This window comes from Staurois parvus, unplaced genomic scaffold (assembly GCF_062004578.1).
Source record: "Staurois parvus isolate SC_StPar_1 unplaced genomic scaffold, SC_StPar_1.0 ptg000170l, whole genome shotgun sequence".
Taxonomy (NCBI): Eukaryota; Metazoa; Chordata; class Amphibia; order Anura; family Ranidae; genus Staurois; species Staurois parvus.
The window spans coordinates 4,865,404-4,884,687 of record NW_028317966.1 but is presented as its reverse complement, the minus strand read 5'-3'; the positions used below and the strand labels follow the sequence as shown (position 1 = coordinate 4,884,687).

Sequence of the window (19,284 nt, the reverse complement as noted above, 5' to 3'; positions counted from 1 at the left end):
GAAACACGTCAGGTAGGAGCCTGCCGTAGTGACGTCACGCCGCAGACAGCTGCATGGAAGGCCAGCGGCCATTTTAACTGTTCCTGGAGTGAGTGCTGATAAATTTTTTTGATCTGCTAATACACTGTATTCCCTATTTTCAATAAAGTTCCTACACTATTAGCACCTCATTGTTTTTGGCTTGTCATTAAGAAGCCTCCTCGGTGGAGAGATCCTTACTTTTCTGAGCTGTCTATCCAGCAGTCTGAGGTTTCCCTGGAGCTGTCCATGGATGCTGAGAGGGTCCTGTGAGAGAGATTGGAGTTGCTTTGTATGCTGACCGTGTGCCAAATGACCGGTTTCAATCACGGATTTCACCAACACGGATCACTTGAAATTTGGACTTTATCTTGCTGATTTTATGTCATCATTCATCATACACTAAAGTCACTTTATATTTATTCATTATCCCTTGCTTATATGTCATTACATGATGGTTCACTATATACCTACTGAACACTTATAGCTCTAATAAGCGCCCACGTTAGATATATTTTTGTTTCCTTTCAGCGCTGCATTTTTTAATACATTTGTTCTATTCTCCACCGAAGGTGGATATTGAGATGTGTGCTTCTCATTGCATGCAATATACATGAGGCGGGGCAGATAATTACCAGACTTGAACACTGTCATGTGAGCAGGAGAAGTTTTTTCAGTGTCCTACCACGAATGAGTAGAAAAATGCATTTGTGATAAAAAAAAATAAAGGATGAACACATTAGTTAATAAATTATTTTTGTTTTGCCCAGAGTTATTCTTTAAATTCTTTATTTCTATAGTATTTATTTAATAGCTTTTTACTTTTTTTTTTTTTTTTTTTTTACTGTAACATTCTGGTATTTCATATTCAACAGCCAGTATAATTTCTGCCATTTCTACTGATCCAATATATTTGTAGAGTATAAATACTGTATACATTTCAAATGAAATTTAAACATTGGGAATTATACTGTGTAAATTAATTCTGTCGGTTCCTTCACACGCTTTAAATTTTGTCAGTTTAATTACTCTATCAACTTCTCTTCTACAAATGCTAGAAAATCAAAGACATCTGTAGTTCTGTCTAAAAAAAATAAAAAAAAAAAAAAGGAAGAAAACTCCTGGCATATAAATAGTTTCAGTATGAACATTCAGTCACTTCAGATGGATACATGTGGGGAATACATTGATGGTATGGAATGGTACATTTGCCTTACATTCAGAACTACTTTTTTCCATGGTCTGTGTATAGTAACCAGAATAAATGATGGCACAGTGAATACTCAACCCATACATACTTTTTCTTCATGAATTTTTTGGTGATAACTGATTTGTCGATGTTTCCGTGCTATTTTCAGGTATGGTTTCTGTAATGATGGTGGTGATTGTATTATGTTTTGGTACACTGGTCCTGTGACAGGGCAGGGTTGAGTTATGTTCTACTGCTGCCTGGTTGCCTTGGTAATTGCTGTAGGTCACTACGATACTGGGTATTCGTGATGCAGCTACACGGGAGATAGGGTCTCCCTTTCTTTGTCCAAAGCCATTGAAACTTCTACCTGTCTTTAATGTGAAATGAGAACAAAAGGTTTGTCAGTAAAGAAAACACATTAGTAATTAGATCTTATATACTGCAAAATTATTCTTATTACAGGCACTTATAGAGCACTGTCAATTTATGCAGCAGTTACATATATGTTGTACATTCACATCAGTCCCTAACCCTCAAGGGGCATACACTCTAAAGTCCCTAACTCACATTCATACATACACATACTAGGGTCAATTTAGACAGGATCCAATTAATCTCCCAGCATGTGTTTGGAGTGTGGAAGGAAACCAGAGTATCTAGAGGAAACCCACACAGGCACAGGGAGAATATGCAAACTCCAGGCAGGTGATGCCATGGTTGGGATTCGAACCAACAACCCTAGTACTGCCAGGCAGAAGTGCTAACCATTTAGCCATTGTAGGTTATTTAAATGACTGCATAATAGCAAGTCTACACTCTGAAATATGCAAAAGGATTTTTTTGGTTTGTGGACTTGATTTATGAATGTTTGTTTGATCTTAAAGAGGGCATGAATTAAGCCAAAAGAGGGCAAAGCACCAGTAACTGGCAATGTCTGTGGTCTCCCTGCACTTGATTTTTTTCCCCATTACTAAATTACCTAGCCCTTTTCACACTTTGGGATTGATTTATCAAAGGCAACTATAGACTGTTCACTTTCCAAGGGAGCTCTGCTGACTTCCGTAATCAAACCATGTGCAAGCAAAATGTTTTTTTAATTTTCTTTGCATATGATTGGGTAATCTTTACAAAGTGAAATTTCACCACACTTACTAAGCTCTGGGGAAAATTCAACTTTCCTTGCAAAGTGAATATCCTATTTGCCTCTATTTGCCTCAGCTCCTATGTCTCTGTGTAGAGGTGGCCATTTTGGTAGAGGAGCAGGGCTTTGTTTTGTTTCCTCTTGTTAGAGCTGGTCCCCTGATGACTGATCTCATAAATAACTGGTAAGGGGAATAGTGAAGATGTAGCAAGAACAGGAGGCACAGCTCTACAGGATGAATAAAGAAGAAGCAGGAAAATCCTTGCACTGCAGATCCTTGTGCACAGCGTTCTCTAAAGCAGGAAGTGAGCAGTATAGTAGTGATATTACCAAATTTCTCACTCTTGTGAGACTAGCAGTTAGAGGCAGCAATACCTTAGATGATCTTAGACTTCAAATATACAACTAAAGGCATAGGATTACCTAGGCACATGAAGAGCACTTCGATTTTAGAAGAAACAAAGGCAAAATATATATTTTTAAGCTTAGGCAAAATTAACTGCATATGGAAAAAGCTAGCTATATAGAGAATTGATAGGGGGCTATTAAGAGAATGTTGTGCATTTTGTCCTTTTAAGAAAAAGCATGACAGAGTATGAAGGGTTTATGTTGCAGTTCAATAAAGGCCTAAGTAGAGTAAGGTTATTCTTTTTGATATCTCCAAATAGTCTGCTGATGAAAACATGCCATATGGCCAGTGTTTGGTTTTCTCCACCCAGGGATAATATGGCATTGTTGGCCATGTCCCCCCTCCCCAGGATGCATCCTCTATGGAGATGACGTGAGGAGAGAAAGTAGCAGGATCCTCTGTGTGGTGTAATCTGCCTTAAAAGAAATTGCCCCAGCCACTATTAGTAATACCAGTACTGTAAAAATTGCAAGTGCCTAAGGTCTGTCCCATTGAAAAAGTTTTCAGAAAATGACTTAATATTGTTTAATAAATAACATTTGTGTGTACTTTATTTATTCAGTATGCACTATAACGATGATTCCTCTGTGGTAATGTAGGCAGTTGTATGGAGGAGGGGTTAAAAGAATTTATCAAGGTCTAAGAGAAAGCAGTGAGTGTACAGACTTTATTGATGTCTAAGGGGAAGCAGTGATGGTACAAAATGTATCAAGGTCTAGGAAGAAGCAGTAAGTGTACAGAATGTGAGGTCTAGGAGGAGGCAACCAGACTGCAGAGTTTTCTAAAGGTGTAAAATGTATCAGCAAGGTTACAGAGTTTATTGGGTTGTAAGAGGAAGAAGCAAGGGTACAGAGTTTATCAAGATCTAGGAAGAAGAAGAAGAGATGGTAAAGCGTATATAAAGGTCTTAGAGGTAGTAGTGAGGGTACAGAGTTTCAGTGTCTAGTAGAATATAGTATATATATAAAATCAAAGAATATTATAAACAAATATATACAAAACAAAATAAAATTGTGCGCTGCCAAAGTGCAAAGAAAAATATGTAAAGGCTAACCTATATAACGAGCTGCTGCAAACACGTGTTGTGTGTTCCCATAAAAAAGTATACAAGGTGTTGCGCTGCTCGAAATCAATGATGTGAAATGAACAATAAAATAATCCAAAGACAATTCCAACGTGACACAGTCCACACAAATAATAATGGAAAAAAAACTCTTCAAATAATCCAGATGGAGGAGAGCATCTTCCTAATGGTGACTGCACCCAAAATCCCAGTGCTGTAAATCCTCAATACAAGTGCATCACCACAGTGAACATAGAGATCCAGGTGGACCCTCACCTTCTCGCATGGACCTGTATATGATGACAGATCAGATAGGTATCTCCCCTTTTAGTGGGGATAACACATAGCTTGCTCCTCTGTGGGCAATCTTCCCCTTATAAGCCGCCACTGATCTTCCAATAGCACCTGATATCAATGTAGCTGGCTCTGTGGGTAAAGCTTGACAAACCACAAAGATGACCATAGTACAGCACGATTATTAAGATAACATGTAGTTTATTAAAACATATATACACGCACATGGTAACCAAGATAAATCTAAGGTGCTATTGGAAGATCAACGGTGGCTTATAAGGGGAAGATTGCCCACAGAGGAGCAATCTCGTCGTGTCCTTCAAGTTGTATACCTAGATTCTAGAAACATTTATGATTTAGCATATACTTACTGCAAGAGGAGAGCTACGATCTGATGAACCAATTTCTACCAATGATATGTCATCTGCATCCATGGAGGTCTAGAACATATTTAAAAGTAATTTTTACTGTTCGATAAAAAATATCACATTACAATAAGCAATGCAAGTAGTTGAAAATACAACCAAAGTATTACTGAGGTACAAATGGTAACATAATTTTGAAAATAAATGGTTATGGCACCCATGCATAAAAGAACAGATTGTGTAAAACATCTAATCATTGCATTTGTGAAGTCATAACTATAAATCAAAGCAAAACGTAAACACAGAACGTAAACTGGTCATCACCAATAAAAAGGGAATAGGCCCTAATAGATAACTGAAATGTACCTTTTAAAATAAAACTGTAAAAAATTTCAATATGCACAATTACCTTTTCAAAAATTCCAGAATCATGACTTTTCAGCTTAGTTTTGGATTTTATGTCACTAAGCTCAGTGGTGTCTTTGCCCATTTCATAGGAAACCTGCCTACTGGCTGACCTGGAGTTCACACTACTGATATCAGCTTCAGTATCAGTCCAGCCCTGTAATGAATATATTGGAAATTGTCATACTGGTTTATGGGCTGCAGATAATTTTCCATGAAACAACTGGATGGGTGGCAAGAGGAAAATGAGAATGGACAATGGAATGAATGAGTTGTCATAAGGGTCAGTATACACCAAATAGATATTTCTGTTAGAAGTGAACATTGGTGGCCATTATGATATCTTTAGGGTCTTTAACAGCAATATCTGCAAACATTCTTGCCTAAATCCTTCATGCCTTGGACACTTTTTTTCTCTCTTGTCATCGTGAGAGAGAAATCTCCAATAAGGTGAGTAAGACTCCTATACTTTGTTGCGGCAGGTGGGCAAAGCTGGATATGTAAATCTCTACACTAGAATTCTATATAAATATGAGACACTGGTGAAAGATTCAAATCTCCAGCATCTCCAGAAATTGTATTTGTGTTGAGAGACCCTTTTATACATTCCAAGTGGCTTTAAAGTTGCTATTTGTAAAAACAGAAAGCAATCTCTGGACAGCAACCTGGTAAAAAAAAAAAAACCTGGGAAATCATATTCTTAAAAAGCTGACCATAAGTAGCATCATTTTAGCAAATGATTACATACTGCTACTGTATGTGCTACTGAGCCTGTGATGTTCTATGGAGTGTTCTCTGCATAACACTGCAGAAAACACTACATGATAGGACAAGTTGGTCACATGACTTTGACAGGTCCTCCTCCCCATTAATTTTCTTGTTCAAATGTTTTATTGGGAATCAACAAGAAGAAAAAACATATATAAATCACAAAGAAAAACATATCATATTTAGCAAGAAGAGTCTCCCAGCAGGTGACTATCACAAAGGAGACCAGAAACATAGCCAGAAGTTAGTTTATACAGTACGTAAAATAGTGGGGTAGAGCATCAAGTATGCAACAGACATTATAGAACCAAAAGGCTAGGGAAACAAGTGCAAAAACAAATACAACCTGATAGTATAGAGGTTCAAGGGTTATCTCAAATGATGATGATAATGGCATCCTACCGCAACCAGTAGGAAGATATCTGCTTTTGAGCTGCAGTAAAATACTGCTAAAAAGAGAGATATGATTTTAAGTAGGTATTTTTTTTTATTCTTTTAATAAAACATTACTTCTGTTTTACTATTGGTCTAAGGTAGGGGTGGGCAAACTTTTTGACTTGAGGGCCGCAATGGGTTCATATATTGGACCCGGGGGCCGGACCAAGAGTAGATGAATTATGTGTATGTGTCATCCATAGTAAGTATAGTAATATTCCCCCATAGTAAGCATAGTAATTAATCCCCCATATAGTAATTCATCCCCCATAGTAATTCATCCCCCATATAGTAATTCATCCCCCATAGTAATTCATCCCCCATATAGTAATTCATCCCCCATATAGTAATTCATCCCCCATAGTAATTCATCCCCCATATAGTAATTCATCCCCCATAGTAATTCATCCCCCATATAGTAATTCATCCCCCATATAGTAATTCATCCGCCATAGTAATTCATCCCCCATATAGTAATTCATCCCCCATAGTAATTCATCCCCCATATAGTAATTCATCCCCCATATAGTAATTCATCCCCCATAGTAATTCATCCCCCATATAGTAATTCATCCCCCATAGTAATTCATCCCCCATATAGTAATTCATCCCCCATATAGTAATTCATCCGCCATAGTAATTCATCCCCCATATAGTAATTCATCCCCCCTATAATAATTCATCCCCCATAGTAATTCATCCCCCATATAGTAATTCATCCCCCATAGTAATTCATCCCCCATATAGTAATTCATCCCCCATAGTAATTCATCCCCCATATAGTAATTCATCCCCCATATAGTAATTCATCCGCCATAGTAATTCATCCCCCATATAGTAATTCATCCCCCCTATAGTAATTCATCCCCCATAGTAATTCATCCCCCAAAGAGTAATTCATCCCCCATAGTAATTCATCCCCCATAGTAATTCATCCCCCATATAGTAATTCATCCCCCATATAGTAATTCATCCCCCATAGTAATTCATCCCCCATAGTAATTCATCCCCCATATAGTAATTCATCCCCCATAGTAATTCATCCCCCATATAGTAATTCATCCCCCATATAGTAATTCATCCCCCATAGAGTAATTCATCCCCCATAGTAATTCATCCCCCATATAGTAATTCATCCCCCATATAGTAATTCATCCGCCATAGTAATTCATCCCCCATATAGTAATTCATCCCCCCTATAGTAATTCATCCCCCATAGTAATTCATCCCCCAAAGAGTAATTCATCCCCCATAGTAATTCATCCCCCATAGTAATTCATCCCCCATATAGTAATTCATCCCCCATAGTAATTCATCCCCCATAGTAATTCATCCCCCATATAGTAATTCATCCCCCATAGTAATTCATCCCCCATATAGTAATTCATCCCCCATATAGTAATTCATCCCCCCTATAGTAATTCATCCCCCATAGTAATTCATCCCCCATATAGTAATTCATCCCCCATATAGTAATTCATCCCCCATAGTAATTCATCCCCCATAGTAATTCATCCCCCATATAGTAATTCATCCCCCATATAGTAATTCATCCCCCATAGTAATTCATCCCCCATATAGTAATTCATCCCCCATAGTAATTCATCCCCCATATAGTAATTCATCCCCCATATTAATTCATCCCCCATATTAAGTCCCCAAGTCCCCCCTGTGTCAATTCACTTACCTTTGCTCCGCGCGTTCCTCTCGCCGTGTCCCGCGCCGTTGCGGTGTAGCATGAAAATCTGTCTCCTATGAGGATCTGTCCCCCTCGACGTATCTGCGCATGTGCCAGTTTCAGGCATTAGCAGCCGATCGGCGATCTCCGGCACATGCGCAGATACGTCGAGGGGGACAGATCCTCATAGGAGACAGATTTTCATGCTACACCGGTCTTCAGGGCGGACTATGAGAGGAGCCTAGCTCCGCGGGCCGGATTAAAAGGTCCGCCGGGCCGTATACGGCCCGCGGGCCGTAGTTTGCCCATTGCTGGTCTAAGGGCTTATGTACACTGCAGCTCCTAAACCGACTTTCAGGAGCTTTTCTACATTTTTTTCAGCAGCCCCTGAACTCTCCCTAATGTTTTCCTATGTGTCCATGTACACATAGTCATTTACAGTCACTTACAGGCAGTTGAGTTTATAGTCGTTTTTTTTTAAAGCACCAAACGTGCATTCAGGAGTAGATTTTACTGGCGTTTCAAACGTGTGTAAATGCGGTTAACCACATTTAGAAGCTTTTTTTTTAACTGTTCCATGTCAAGATGTTGTCCAAAGCCTTTTTTCATTATCAGAAATGCATGCAAAGCATTTTCCATGTAATCAAATGGACCCGGTACACCAGCGCAGTCAGATCTAGGTTTCGCATGAAGGAAAAAATGGTAGAATGTGCTGCATTATGCTCATGATGGGATCCATAGCGAATACAACCAGAAAATACAGGTAATCGCAACACATACTGCTCTCTCTGCTTCTGCTCTCTCTATTCCTCTCAAAATGTCTGAAATAGTTAATTATTTACTATTTTCCAGTGCATTCTGGGCATTTGGGAAGATCTCCTGAGGTTATCTTTTAAAAACACTTGCAAACACACACAAACGGGTATGCAAACACGGCTAAACTGACGTTTTTTAACCTACGTTTTCCAGCAGTCAGTTTCCATCGTTCAGAAGAGTTTTACAAATGCCCTGTGTACATGAACCCTGAAAGCATCTATAAACATCTAAAATATACATAAAAGAAACATACAAACTCCTGGGCTCCTCATGCTCTTTTTAAATGCCAACTATTCTAGTACTTTTATTTGCAAAGACAGGGTTTGACCCAAACATATACACTTTTCATCCATTAAAACAAACTATTACATTGTGGAATATTCCATACTTAAAATTCTGGAAAAATGTACTTATAACTGCATATTGTTCGAATTGAAATTTGCTTCAACATATATCACACACAGGAGTGTTTTCAATCCTTGATAGCATATAAAGAAAGCAATGCAAGATTCAGTCCTCTAGTGCTTGCTATAAATTTAAACTAATGTAAACTGCTCCATTCATAAAGCTCCATATAAAGCAAATGTAGGTGATATGTTACCGACACACTTCATAAGAGAATATTGCTCTGTGTTGTATTGCATACACTGCAATATTTATAATCCATGGTTATTCTGACTCAGATTGTTGTGATAGCGATTTATCCCTTGTGAGACCTCTCTGCCTAGCCTGTATAAGCAGATATAATCACTGTGGACAATCCTTATCAGATAGCTTGAACTCATCAATACTGTGTTCATCCAGAAGTTGCTTTATTCTGTACATGTGACAACAGGATACAGCAGAATGACTGGTTTCCAGTATTATGCGGTCAAAAGATGATACTTTCTGTAGCGTACTATGCAGAGTACATGTGTCCCTGTTACATGTGGTCTGTTAGCTACCTCCATGACACAGGAAGTGCTGAACTCAAGAAGAAGGGAGGAGCTTCATATACAAAGGAATTGTGTCATAGATCTCAGGGAGGCAATATAAAACAAATACATTACCAAATAAGACCACTGGATGGCAGCATTACTAACTATAGAAATGTCCATAGGAAATGGTACAAAGAATAAACTATATGAATTCTCATGTACATTTACATAAATATTAACTGTGTAACAGCATAATGGTATTATGTAGCCAAGTCTCTCCAAGGCCAATCCTTCAATGCTTCATAGGATTGCCGCTCCAGCTCAAGAATTAGACTGCACAAATGATATCTACAAATGTTGTCTTCCTCTGATGTGGATGTGTTTCGTCTCAAAGTTAACCCCAGAGCAAAACAAAGATTGTTGTATTGACTGTAAGAAATGGTTGTACACACTAATCCCACTGTGATGCAACCAACATAAAAGAATACACCAACTGTCTATATTTAAAAATTATATGTATTTAGTAGGTGTTGATTTACTAAAACTGGAGTACACAATCTGATGCAGCACTGCATAGAAACCAATCAGCTTCCAGATTTTTTTTTTTTTTCAAAAAGCTTAACTAAACAAATTGAAGTTAGAAGCTGATTGGCTGAAATGTTCAGCTGCACCAGATTTTGCAATCTCCAGTTTTAGTGAATAAATCCCTTAATGTCCACGATTCTTCCCTCCAAGAATATCCCCATTTGATAATACTACACCCTACAGCGCACAAAATGTTGCTTCCTCTAAAACAAAATGCCAATTTCTGCTGAAAGTAGAACTATAGGCAAAACTTTTTTTTTCATCTTGGATAGAGTAAGGGAGGGTTATAACCCTTGTCAGATATTTTTTTTTTTTTGCCATCTACATCCCATTACAAAGATTTATTTTCACTTCCTGTCCTATAGCCAAATAGCCAAATAGGAAATGGGATGAAATCCCTGCAAATTAAAGGAAATCCTTGGGGACCCCCAGGCCACCAGAAATAGTATCCCCATTGGAAGATTTCCTCTCTATTACGTTTCTGGGGACAACCTAAAATTTGGGATTTTCTTTTACTTAAACTTTCAATTGGAATGGTAAGCACGACAAATTGAGAGGGTAAACTGGGGGGGGTACTGACAACAATAAAGACCTAACAAGTGTTCTAATCCCTCTGCATTTTTTTCCAAAACTAAAAAAAGTATTGCCTTTAGTTATACTTTAATGGTATGTCCAATTGTCACTAAACATCAAGCATCACTTCTCTATAGTCCAACCAATTAACTAAGAATTTTGTTCTACATTTGAAATTCCAGATGGTAAATGCAAAAAATGTTCACTGCCAGTAGATGCATCTCCTTGGAGATCAACGCCTCAAAAATACTGGTGAATGCTTTGCACCAGGTATTAATAACTGTCGTACGACTTTATATCCTGTTCCATGGACACAAAGCCCCTTGTTCTACTAGAATTACCTGTCCTAGTTACACATTTTAGCTTCTCCACCAGCTTCTTTGTGTTTGCAGTCTTGCCAAACCGTTCCTGCCAGAACACCTCTGCACCTTAGGTTGACATGTCCGATGCAACCACCAACTCTCCTCTACGTCTGTAATAATGTTAGTGAAGTAAGGGGCCATGAAGCATAATCTAAAGTGATTTACAGTTATTACTACTTTGTGGAAAAACATTCACCAGAGTTTTTGAGGTGGTGATTTCAGAGGAGAAGCCTATATCTGGTTGTAAATGGTCTTGCATAGACCATCTAGGAAACTATTCTGAAGAGTGAGTTGGTTGCATTATAGAGGAGAAATGACACTTGACAATTGATATTAATGCTTAATGACATTTGGACATACAATTAAGTAAAAAGGTTGTTTTAAAAGAAGAAGTCTCACAAAAGCCTGATCAACATCAGTATTTGTAAATTCAGGACTCATCCTGTATTCACACAGCTATTGTTGCACAGGTCTCTGGGGAATTAGGTGTGAACTATATGTACCTTGTGGTGCAGACTTTTCTGATCTTACTTAAACTTCTGTGTGCTGCTTAATGTTTCAACATCAGTATTGGTTTTCAGGTACATCTGGATTACATTGGTTCCAGCATTTGTGGGACTTGTCAATCACTGCACCATGGGTATTTATATATGTAATGAAAGATATTTGCGAACATGAGCTTTGCTGAATAATTATACATTGAAAGAAAGCAACACTGAGCATTTTCTTCTGTGGCTCATAACTTCATGTGGGCCATCCTTTTCAAGCAGTCTCTCACAAAACCAAGCCAGGAGATTTTATATGGTATTTATACCACAATATTTGCTTCCTTTTGGAGGTTATTTGTTTTCAAGGCTAAGAACACTCACCCTAGCGGAGGACAGTATTTGTGAATACGATCATTTATACAATATAATACTTGAGCTGGAGTGGCAGCCATTTGAAGCATCACATAATAGTGTGGATTAGAAATATTGTAGTTTATGTGAACAAAACAGAACAATAAACTCTTATATAACTATCATTTCCAGATTTCTTTATACGGAGCTCTATGGGTGGAGCACTTTACATTAGATTAATTATATAGCAGGCACTTGAGGATTACATTTGGATTCGTTCCTTCATATGCCATCAAGGATTGTAAATGTGTGTTTTATATGTTGAATCAAATTTCAAAACATTGTGCAATATGCTTTTTTAATTTGTTTTTTTCTACTTGCATATTGACTAAGTGTAAGTTTTCATGCATGCTATATTCCATCATGCAATAGCTCATATTAATGGATGGAAATTGGCTGCATACATTGCAATTAACAGTGCTAGAATGATCAGCAAAAAGTGAGCCAATGGCATATAACAATACGTGTTGGACCATAATAGCACGCATTCTATTTTTTTGCAATGGTCCAAGAGTTTGTATATTTCTTTTAAGTATTTGTGAGATATTTTTATGTCACATTTCTAATAGACCAACAGTAACAAAAAAGCCATGTTCAATTATAAGTGTGCTTATAAAAGCATTGTGTTGCTGTTAAGGCTACTTGAGCAAAATAGTCAAGCTAATTGTAACAGAAAAAAAATAATTTCATTGCCAAATATATGATGCCTGTGTATGCCTTTCCTAACACCATTTGTAGCTTTAAGGCATCCCCGAAGCATGTTATTTAAAGGATATGTGTAATTGAATGTCGCCGTCAAAGCCACATAAAAAAAACCCTTCCACGCTGCACAAAATGTGATACTTTTTTTTAATCGGTACATGTCCTCCATGGCAGTGCCCAGATTCCTCTGCTTTGTTTGTTAGTTTGCTCTTTAACCCTAAAAATGGTGAGAATTTAACAAGATTAACCCCCCCAATAGACCTCAATAGCATTCACCTCTAAGTTTAGGTTTGCCACATTTTCGACAAACCCTTTGTGAATTGAACCTGGGCAGATTTGACCATCGCAAGATATTCAACCTATCAAATAATTTTTTAATTCTTTGTCTCACTGGGTAGATTTCCCTTTGCTTCCTGTATGGAGACACATTAGGAAATGGGGGGGGGGGGGGAATCTCTCTAATATTAACAGAATTCCCATTTTCGGGAGCTGTCAAAAGAACGTGTTTCCTAATTGGAAGATTTGTCCTCACTTCTTGTTCTGGTGACATCTCTAAAATGTAGAAATTCAATTTCTTTCTCAGTTTTTGTGGTCACCAGGACCAATAGAGGGTTGACTCCCCAGTGGGGACACAACCTGCAATCTGACAGGGGGTCTGACTCATTCATTCTACTGAAAACTTGAAAAAATGCCTTTGCATACACATTATTTACATGAACCTTCATGTTGTTCTTTTCCAGATACAGCACTCTGAGAACTCCAATAGGAACATAGTGGTACAGTTAGCTCACTGCTTCCTGTCCCTGCACATTATTTAATTGGAATTTTATGCTATTCTGGTGCCCCTATAGACTTCTATTGTGGCGACTAATTCCCCAGAAAAAAATTATTGGCACTGAAAGCGCTGAGTTAACAGTACTGCTTTATTTAATAGAGTTTAAAATTATATACTACCTCCTTTGCAAAGATAATCCCTGGGGTTCTTCTTTAACATATAAATATACTAACTGTGCAATGATTATAGAGAGAGCCACTATTGTAGCTTGGGTAAATCTGAATTGGAGGTAAGGCATATTTTGAAAGAGCCAACTAAAAGAATACAGCCCTGGCCAAAAGTTTTGAGAATTGCACAAATATTAATTTTCACAAAGTCTGATGCTTCAGTGTTTTTAGATCTTTTTGTCAGATGTTACTATGGTATACTGAAGTATATTTACAAGCATTTCGTAAATGTCAAAAGCAAAAGTCAAAGGTATATACAAAGAGTCAATATTTGAAGTGGTGGCCCTTCTTTTTCAAGACCTCTGCAATTTGCATTGGCATGCTATCAATCAACTTCTAGGCCACATCCTGACTGATGACAGCCCATTCTAGCATAATCAATGCTTGGAGTTTGTCAGAGTTTGTGGTGTTTTGTTTGTTCACCAACCTCTTTAGAAATGACCACATGTTCTCAATGGGATAAAGGTCTGGGGAGTTTCCTGGCCATGGACCCAAAATGTTGATGTTTTGTTCCCCAAGGCCCTTAGGTATCACTTTTGCCTGATGTTAAGGTGCTCCATCATGCTGGAAATGGCATTGTTTGTCACCAAACTGTTCATGGATGGTTGAGAGAAGTTGCTCTCTGTGGATGTTTTTGTACCATTATTTATTCATGGCTGTGTGAGTGAACCCACTCCCTTGGTTGAGAAGCAATCCCACACACAAATGCTCTCAGGATGCTTTACTGTTGGCATGACACAGGACTGATGGTAGCACTCACCTTTTCTTCTCCAGACAGTTTTTTTCTGAATGCCCCAAACAATCGGAAAGGGTATTCATCACAGAAAATTACTTTACCCCAGCAGTCCAATCCCTGTACCTTTTGCAGAATATCAGTGTGTCCCTGATGTTTTAACTGGAGAGAAGTGTCTTTTTTGCTGCCCTTCTTGACACCAGGCCATCCTCCAAAAGTCTTTGCCTCTATGTGCTTGCAGATGCATCACACCTGCCTGCTGCCATTCCAGAGCAAGCTCAGCACTGGTGTTGCCCGATTCCACAGCTGAATCAACTTTAGCAGACATTCCTGGCATTTGCTGGACTTTTTTGGGCGCCCTGAAGCCTTCTTCACAACAATTGAACCTCTCTCCTTGAAGTTTTTGATTATCTGATAAATGGCTGATTTAGGTGCAATCTTAGTAGCAGCAATATCCTTTCCTGTGAATCCCTTTTTGTGCAAAGCAATGATGACTGCACATGTTTCCTTGCAGGTAAATTAATATTTGGGTCATTCTCAAAACTTTTGGCCAGGGCTGTAGTTGAAGGTTTCTTTCTTTTTAAAAACACATTTTAATACAAAACAGTAAGTCTATTCTTTGCTAGTTCTAGTGTGATTAAATTATGCAATTAATCATGGTGGACATTTACAGCATGTAATTACTATTATACTGCCTACAAGTAGCTTCATACTACATTACCTTAGTTGTTTCCACAATGTGCAACAGCACTCAAAAGCTTTATTTCAATGAAAACTCCACTGATTATTGGTACAAGAGGTGAGCTGTGACAATCAGTGCCAGCAAAGTATCCTGCAAAACGCTAATCAGTACTTCTAAAACCCAGCATTAGGAAACCAGAAATACATTCAGAAGATATTTTTTTAAAGTGACACTAAATTATATCCCTTCTCTCTAAAAATTATCTATACACTTCCACTACTTAATGGCCCTGTAATCTATCAATCATGAAATAGCTTCCTGCTATGTTTTTCTACTCCTTGTAATGTTTCCTGTCAGACCCTGAACCTCTCCTTTTTCCTCTCACTTTTTTGTTTGGAATGAGCAGTGCACATTAGTTGAGGTCATGTACATTGCTCTATGTGCACTACAAGTCTCATAGTCCAAAGTCCATAGTTATGCAAGAGAGGGTGGCTATATGTCCCCCTCGCTATTGTACAGCGTTGAGCAAACCCTTTGGCGCTATATAAATACTGTATAATAATAATAATATTTGTACGTACAGTGGGACAGGATGAATTTTATATAAATCATGAATTAAATCACTAGTGAAAAGGCTCGATTTAAATCATAATTTTTAAAGAGCAACTGTCATCTCTGTCCCGCAGCGACTCCTCTTCTGCCCCGCTGTTGACTCACCGACAGTCCCATTCACTTTAATGGGACGGCTGGTGATGCGGCAGTGACACAACAAGGTGAGGGAAGAGGCAGCAGGTGAGTTGATCTAAAATAACAGGTCCTCTTTAAATGTAAGGAATCTGACTCTGTCTTGCTGGTAGCTAGAATCTTTAATATTTGCAAACCAAATGAAGGTTTCCTATTTAGAATAATAAGCTGTCAGGTTAGCAAGTCCTCATGCACACTGGATGTTTTGATAACGCTTGTAATGTTAGCTGTGTAAAGTCGCGTTAAAAATGTGAGTTTATTTTAGCACCTTTGCATTAGCGTTTTTCCATGTTTGCGTTTTTGAAGCGTTTTTTTTTCTTGGTCAAAAAAAGTCCAAAAACGCCGGTTTGTAGCGTTTTTCAGCATTAGAGCATTTTTTACAGCTAAAAAACTCCTCTAGAAACCCATTAGTCCTGGGTTTTTTTTCCAGCAAAAAAATGTCCCAGCCAAAAAAACGTTGATTATAGTCTGTGTGCATGGACACATAGGAAAACATGCTGGGGGGTTTACTAGCTGTAGAAAAAAAACATCAAAAGCCAAACACAGCAGCTGTAAAAACGTCGTGTGCATGAGGACTTAAACAGCGATATCAGAACCGATTTTAGGTTAATAGGTTAATCACACATAGTTAGAGAACTACTCAAATTCTTTTATTTCGTGCTTTTTCTCATGGTTCCTGTGAAATTGTGTGAATGCATCAATGCAGTGCATGTTATCTCAGCTTGCAGAGCTTGGATTCATTGAATGAGTTTACCAAAAAATGTAAATATTGCAGAATATACAGCCTCATGCTGCATAACTAAGTTCCATTTCATGCTGAATAAACTAAATTATCAATGTATCTTAAATAGAAAACTATCTTTAGATAGATAGATTTTTACTCCAAATCATTTTATTAAAATAAATTTGATAAAAAAAAAAAATCTGATTTAAATATAAAATATCCAATTTAAAATTAAATCTGACTTTTTTTTTTCTTAAAATCATCGATTTTTATCCACCCTGCAGTGGGACCATAGAGAAAAAACGTAGCCACCCTCTAACAGTCAGATCACAGCAGCAAAAAATTTAACTTGGAGGTTTGCTAAAAGCTGAGAGCAATGGGAAGTACTTTTCGGATGTAAAGTGGTTCTAAAGACAAACTTTTTTTTACATTCTCTGCATTAAGGTAAAAAAACCTTTCAATGTCAGCCCTCAAAATACTTACGTGAGCCCAATCTTGATTCAGCACTGTGCCCAAGAGCAGCATCACTGCTCTCTCTCTCTCCTCTTACTGGACATGGAGATAGCAGTGGGAGCCATTGACTTCCACTGTCAATCAAATCATGTAAGAATATATTAGATATTCGGTGAAAATAGGTTTTTTGGGGTAGGTGCAACAAAATTGTATTTATTCTGGCAATAAAATAGAACTGCATTCACTATGCATGTGTGGGCCTATCATAAATGGCTGTACTTGCTGGGTGTATGTAAATAAACAGCTTGCACTCGTGTGCAATTAATATGAGGGAGTTTTTATTTTCATACACCCAGCAAGTACAGCCATTTATGATAGTCATACACATGAATAGTGAATGCAATTCTATTTTATTGACAAAGTAAATACAATAAATACAATTTTTTGTTGCATCTACATCAAAAAAACAATTGTCACTGAAAAACTGATTTACATACACCCTTTGATTGGCTCACACATCTTTTGTGAGTGGAATTCCAGTTAATTATTTTATTATAAATTTTAAGTCCTATCTGCATTTAGTCCACTTTGATTTTTTTTGTCACAGTTTTTAGTACCTGTCTGATATACTATACGGTACTTGGAGCTGCAAGAACTGATGCAGATCATTTATAGGCATCTGGAAATGACAGTTTTCCTCTATCTTGCATTACCTGGACTGTTATTGATCACCACATTTGGTTGGGGGCCTTTTGGATCTGGGGTCACCTCCTCAATGAATGCAGCCTGTGTTATGTTGTTATATAAACCTCAAGTACTTTCAATTTATTAGCTTGCCAGTCAACTGTAAAAGCTTTAAGAATTTTCACAAAAAATACTACCAATCATTACACATTCCAACGATATGAAATAGAATTCTATATCTTAAGCTGGCCATATTTTGTTTGAAATTTTTTGTTTCAAGAATGTTCATTTTCTGTTATTGTTAGTGAGGTCAAATCAACATTTGTTTTTAAAGAACATTCAGAGAAGCAGGATGAAAATATTTCTTGAACTGAATTTCTAACAGTGAATGTTGTTTTCCTTTCAAGACAATCCATTCACTCCAAAATCCAATGTAAAAGCAAATTAAATCTTAAAGTGCTTTTGAACAACGATCATCAAATGTACTGAGAATTTTTGCATCAATTTTCATTCTTCATTCAAACATTTGGTAAAAAATCTACTAGTGTATGGCCTGCTTTAGTTTTCGAATTATCCCAATATTTTGCTATTGGCTCGCAGCGATGGGTTTGCTTTACTAAAACTGGGGCACCACTACATAGAAACAATCAGCTTCCAGATTTTTTTGGTCAAAGCTTAACTGAACAATCTGAAGTTAGAAGCCAATTGGCTACCATGTTCAGCTGCACAAGATTTTTTATTCTCCAGTTTTAGTAAATCAGCCCCACTGTGTGACATTACAAAATGCAGTGCCTTGATCCAGTTGGTCATTGACAAAAGTCTATTAGAAACTTATTTTGCTTGACCTAAGTAACTCTAGATTTCCAATGCTCACAGCAAAAAAATAAAATTTTGCATAACCATGTAAGGTTTACCTCATCTGAAAAGCTTAAATGTGGAAAAGTTAATTTGTGTAAGTTGACAAATTTATCATCAGGTGAGCAGGTATGGTGATATATCAACTGTACAGTACATACAATCTTATTTAAGAAGCACACTCCTGATATATAGTTAAAGAATTATTGATTATAATGTGACATGCTTTAAAAGTCAGAGTTGCGAAATAAGAGCTGATTGGAGAGGTTAAATTGGTAAAATCATGCTTACCGATTCGCTATCTGAGACAGAAGGAACAGGTCCTTTCAGTCTGGGGTGCCCACATATGTCAGAAGATTGACTGCAATGACTTGTAACAGTGGAGCGGCGAGAAGATGGATAGCTGCTATAGCTTCTGGAATCTTTGCGAGTCACTCTGAGGATTGGTCTCAAACAAGGAATATACTTGGCAATTGCCATCCTGTGATACAAGAACTGGGCTTTATTAGTCAGTCCACAAATCACTAAAAACATGTCATGCCCTAAAAAATTATTTAAAGGAGTTCTGTAGTCCCAGCATACACTTTCATTGTATAACATCAGCATTGTAATAGGAATGCAACCATTAGTTATTTTTGACAATAAAATATAGACTTATTTGAAAAATCTCCTTTCATGTTGTGAGTGCTTCCTGTCTGTTCATCACTTTCCACATTTTTCTGTATTCCCTGCAAGATTTGCAGCTTCTCTTCTGCTGTTTAGTCTCAATTTCTAAGGACTACATA

The 19,284-nt window shown here is 37.6% G+C and overlaps 1 protein-coding gene across 2 annotated transcripts in view; it reads right to left on the bottom strand.

Moving 5' to 3' along the window:
- Positions 1–790: 790 nt before the first annotated feature.
- The window catches only part of OPN4 (opsin 4), a 102,284-nt gene continuing 83,790 nt past the window's right edge, over positions 791–19,284 (bottom strand). The window contains exons 8-11 of one of the 2 annotated variants that reach the window (XM_089676485.1): positions 18,791–18,980; positions 4,892–5,044; positions 4,489–4,557; positions 791–1,581 (exon numbers count right to left, since the gene is read on the bottom strand). In XM_089676485.1, the coding sequence (XP_089532611.1) occupies positions 1,324–1,581; positions 4,489–4,557; positions 4,892–5,044; positions 18,791–18,980 (670 nt within the window). In that variant the 3' untranslated portion in view covers positions 791–1,323. The remainder of the gene's footprint in view (positions 1,582–4,488; positions 4,558–4,891; positions 5,045–18,790; positions 18,981–19,284) is intronic. The other variant, XM_089676487.1, reaches the window with a different exon arrangement.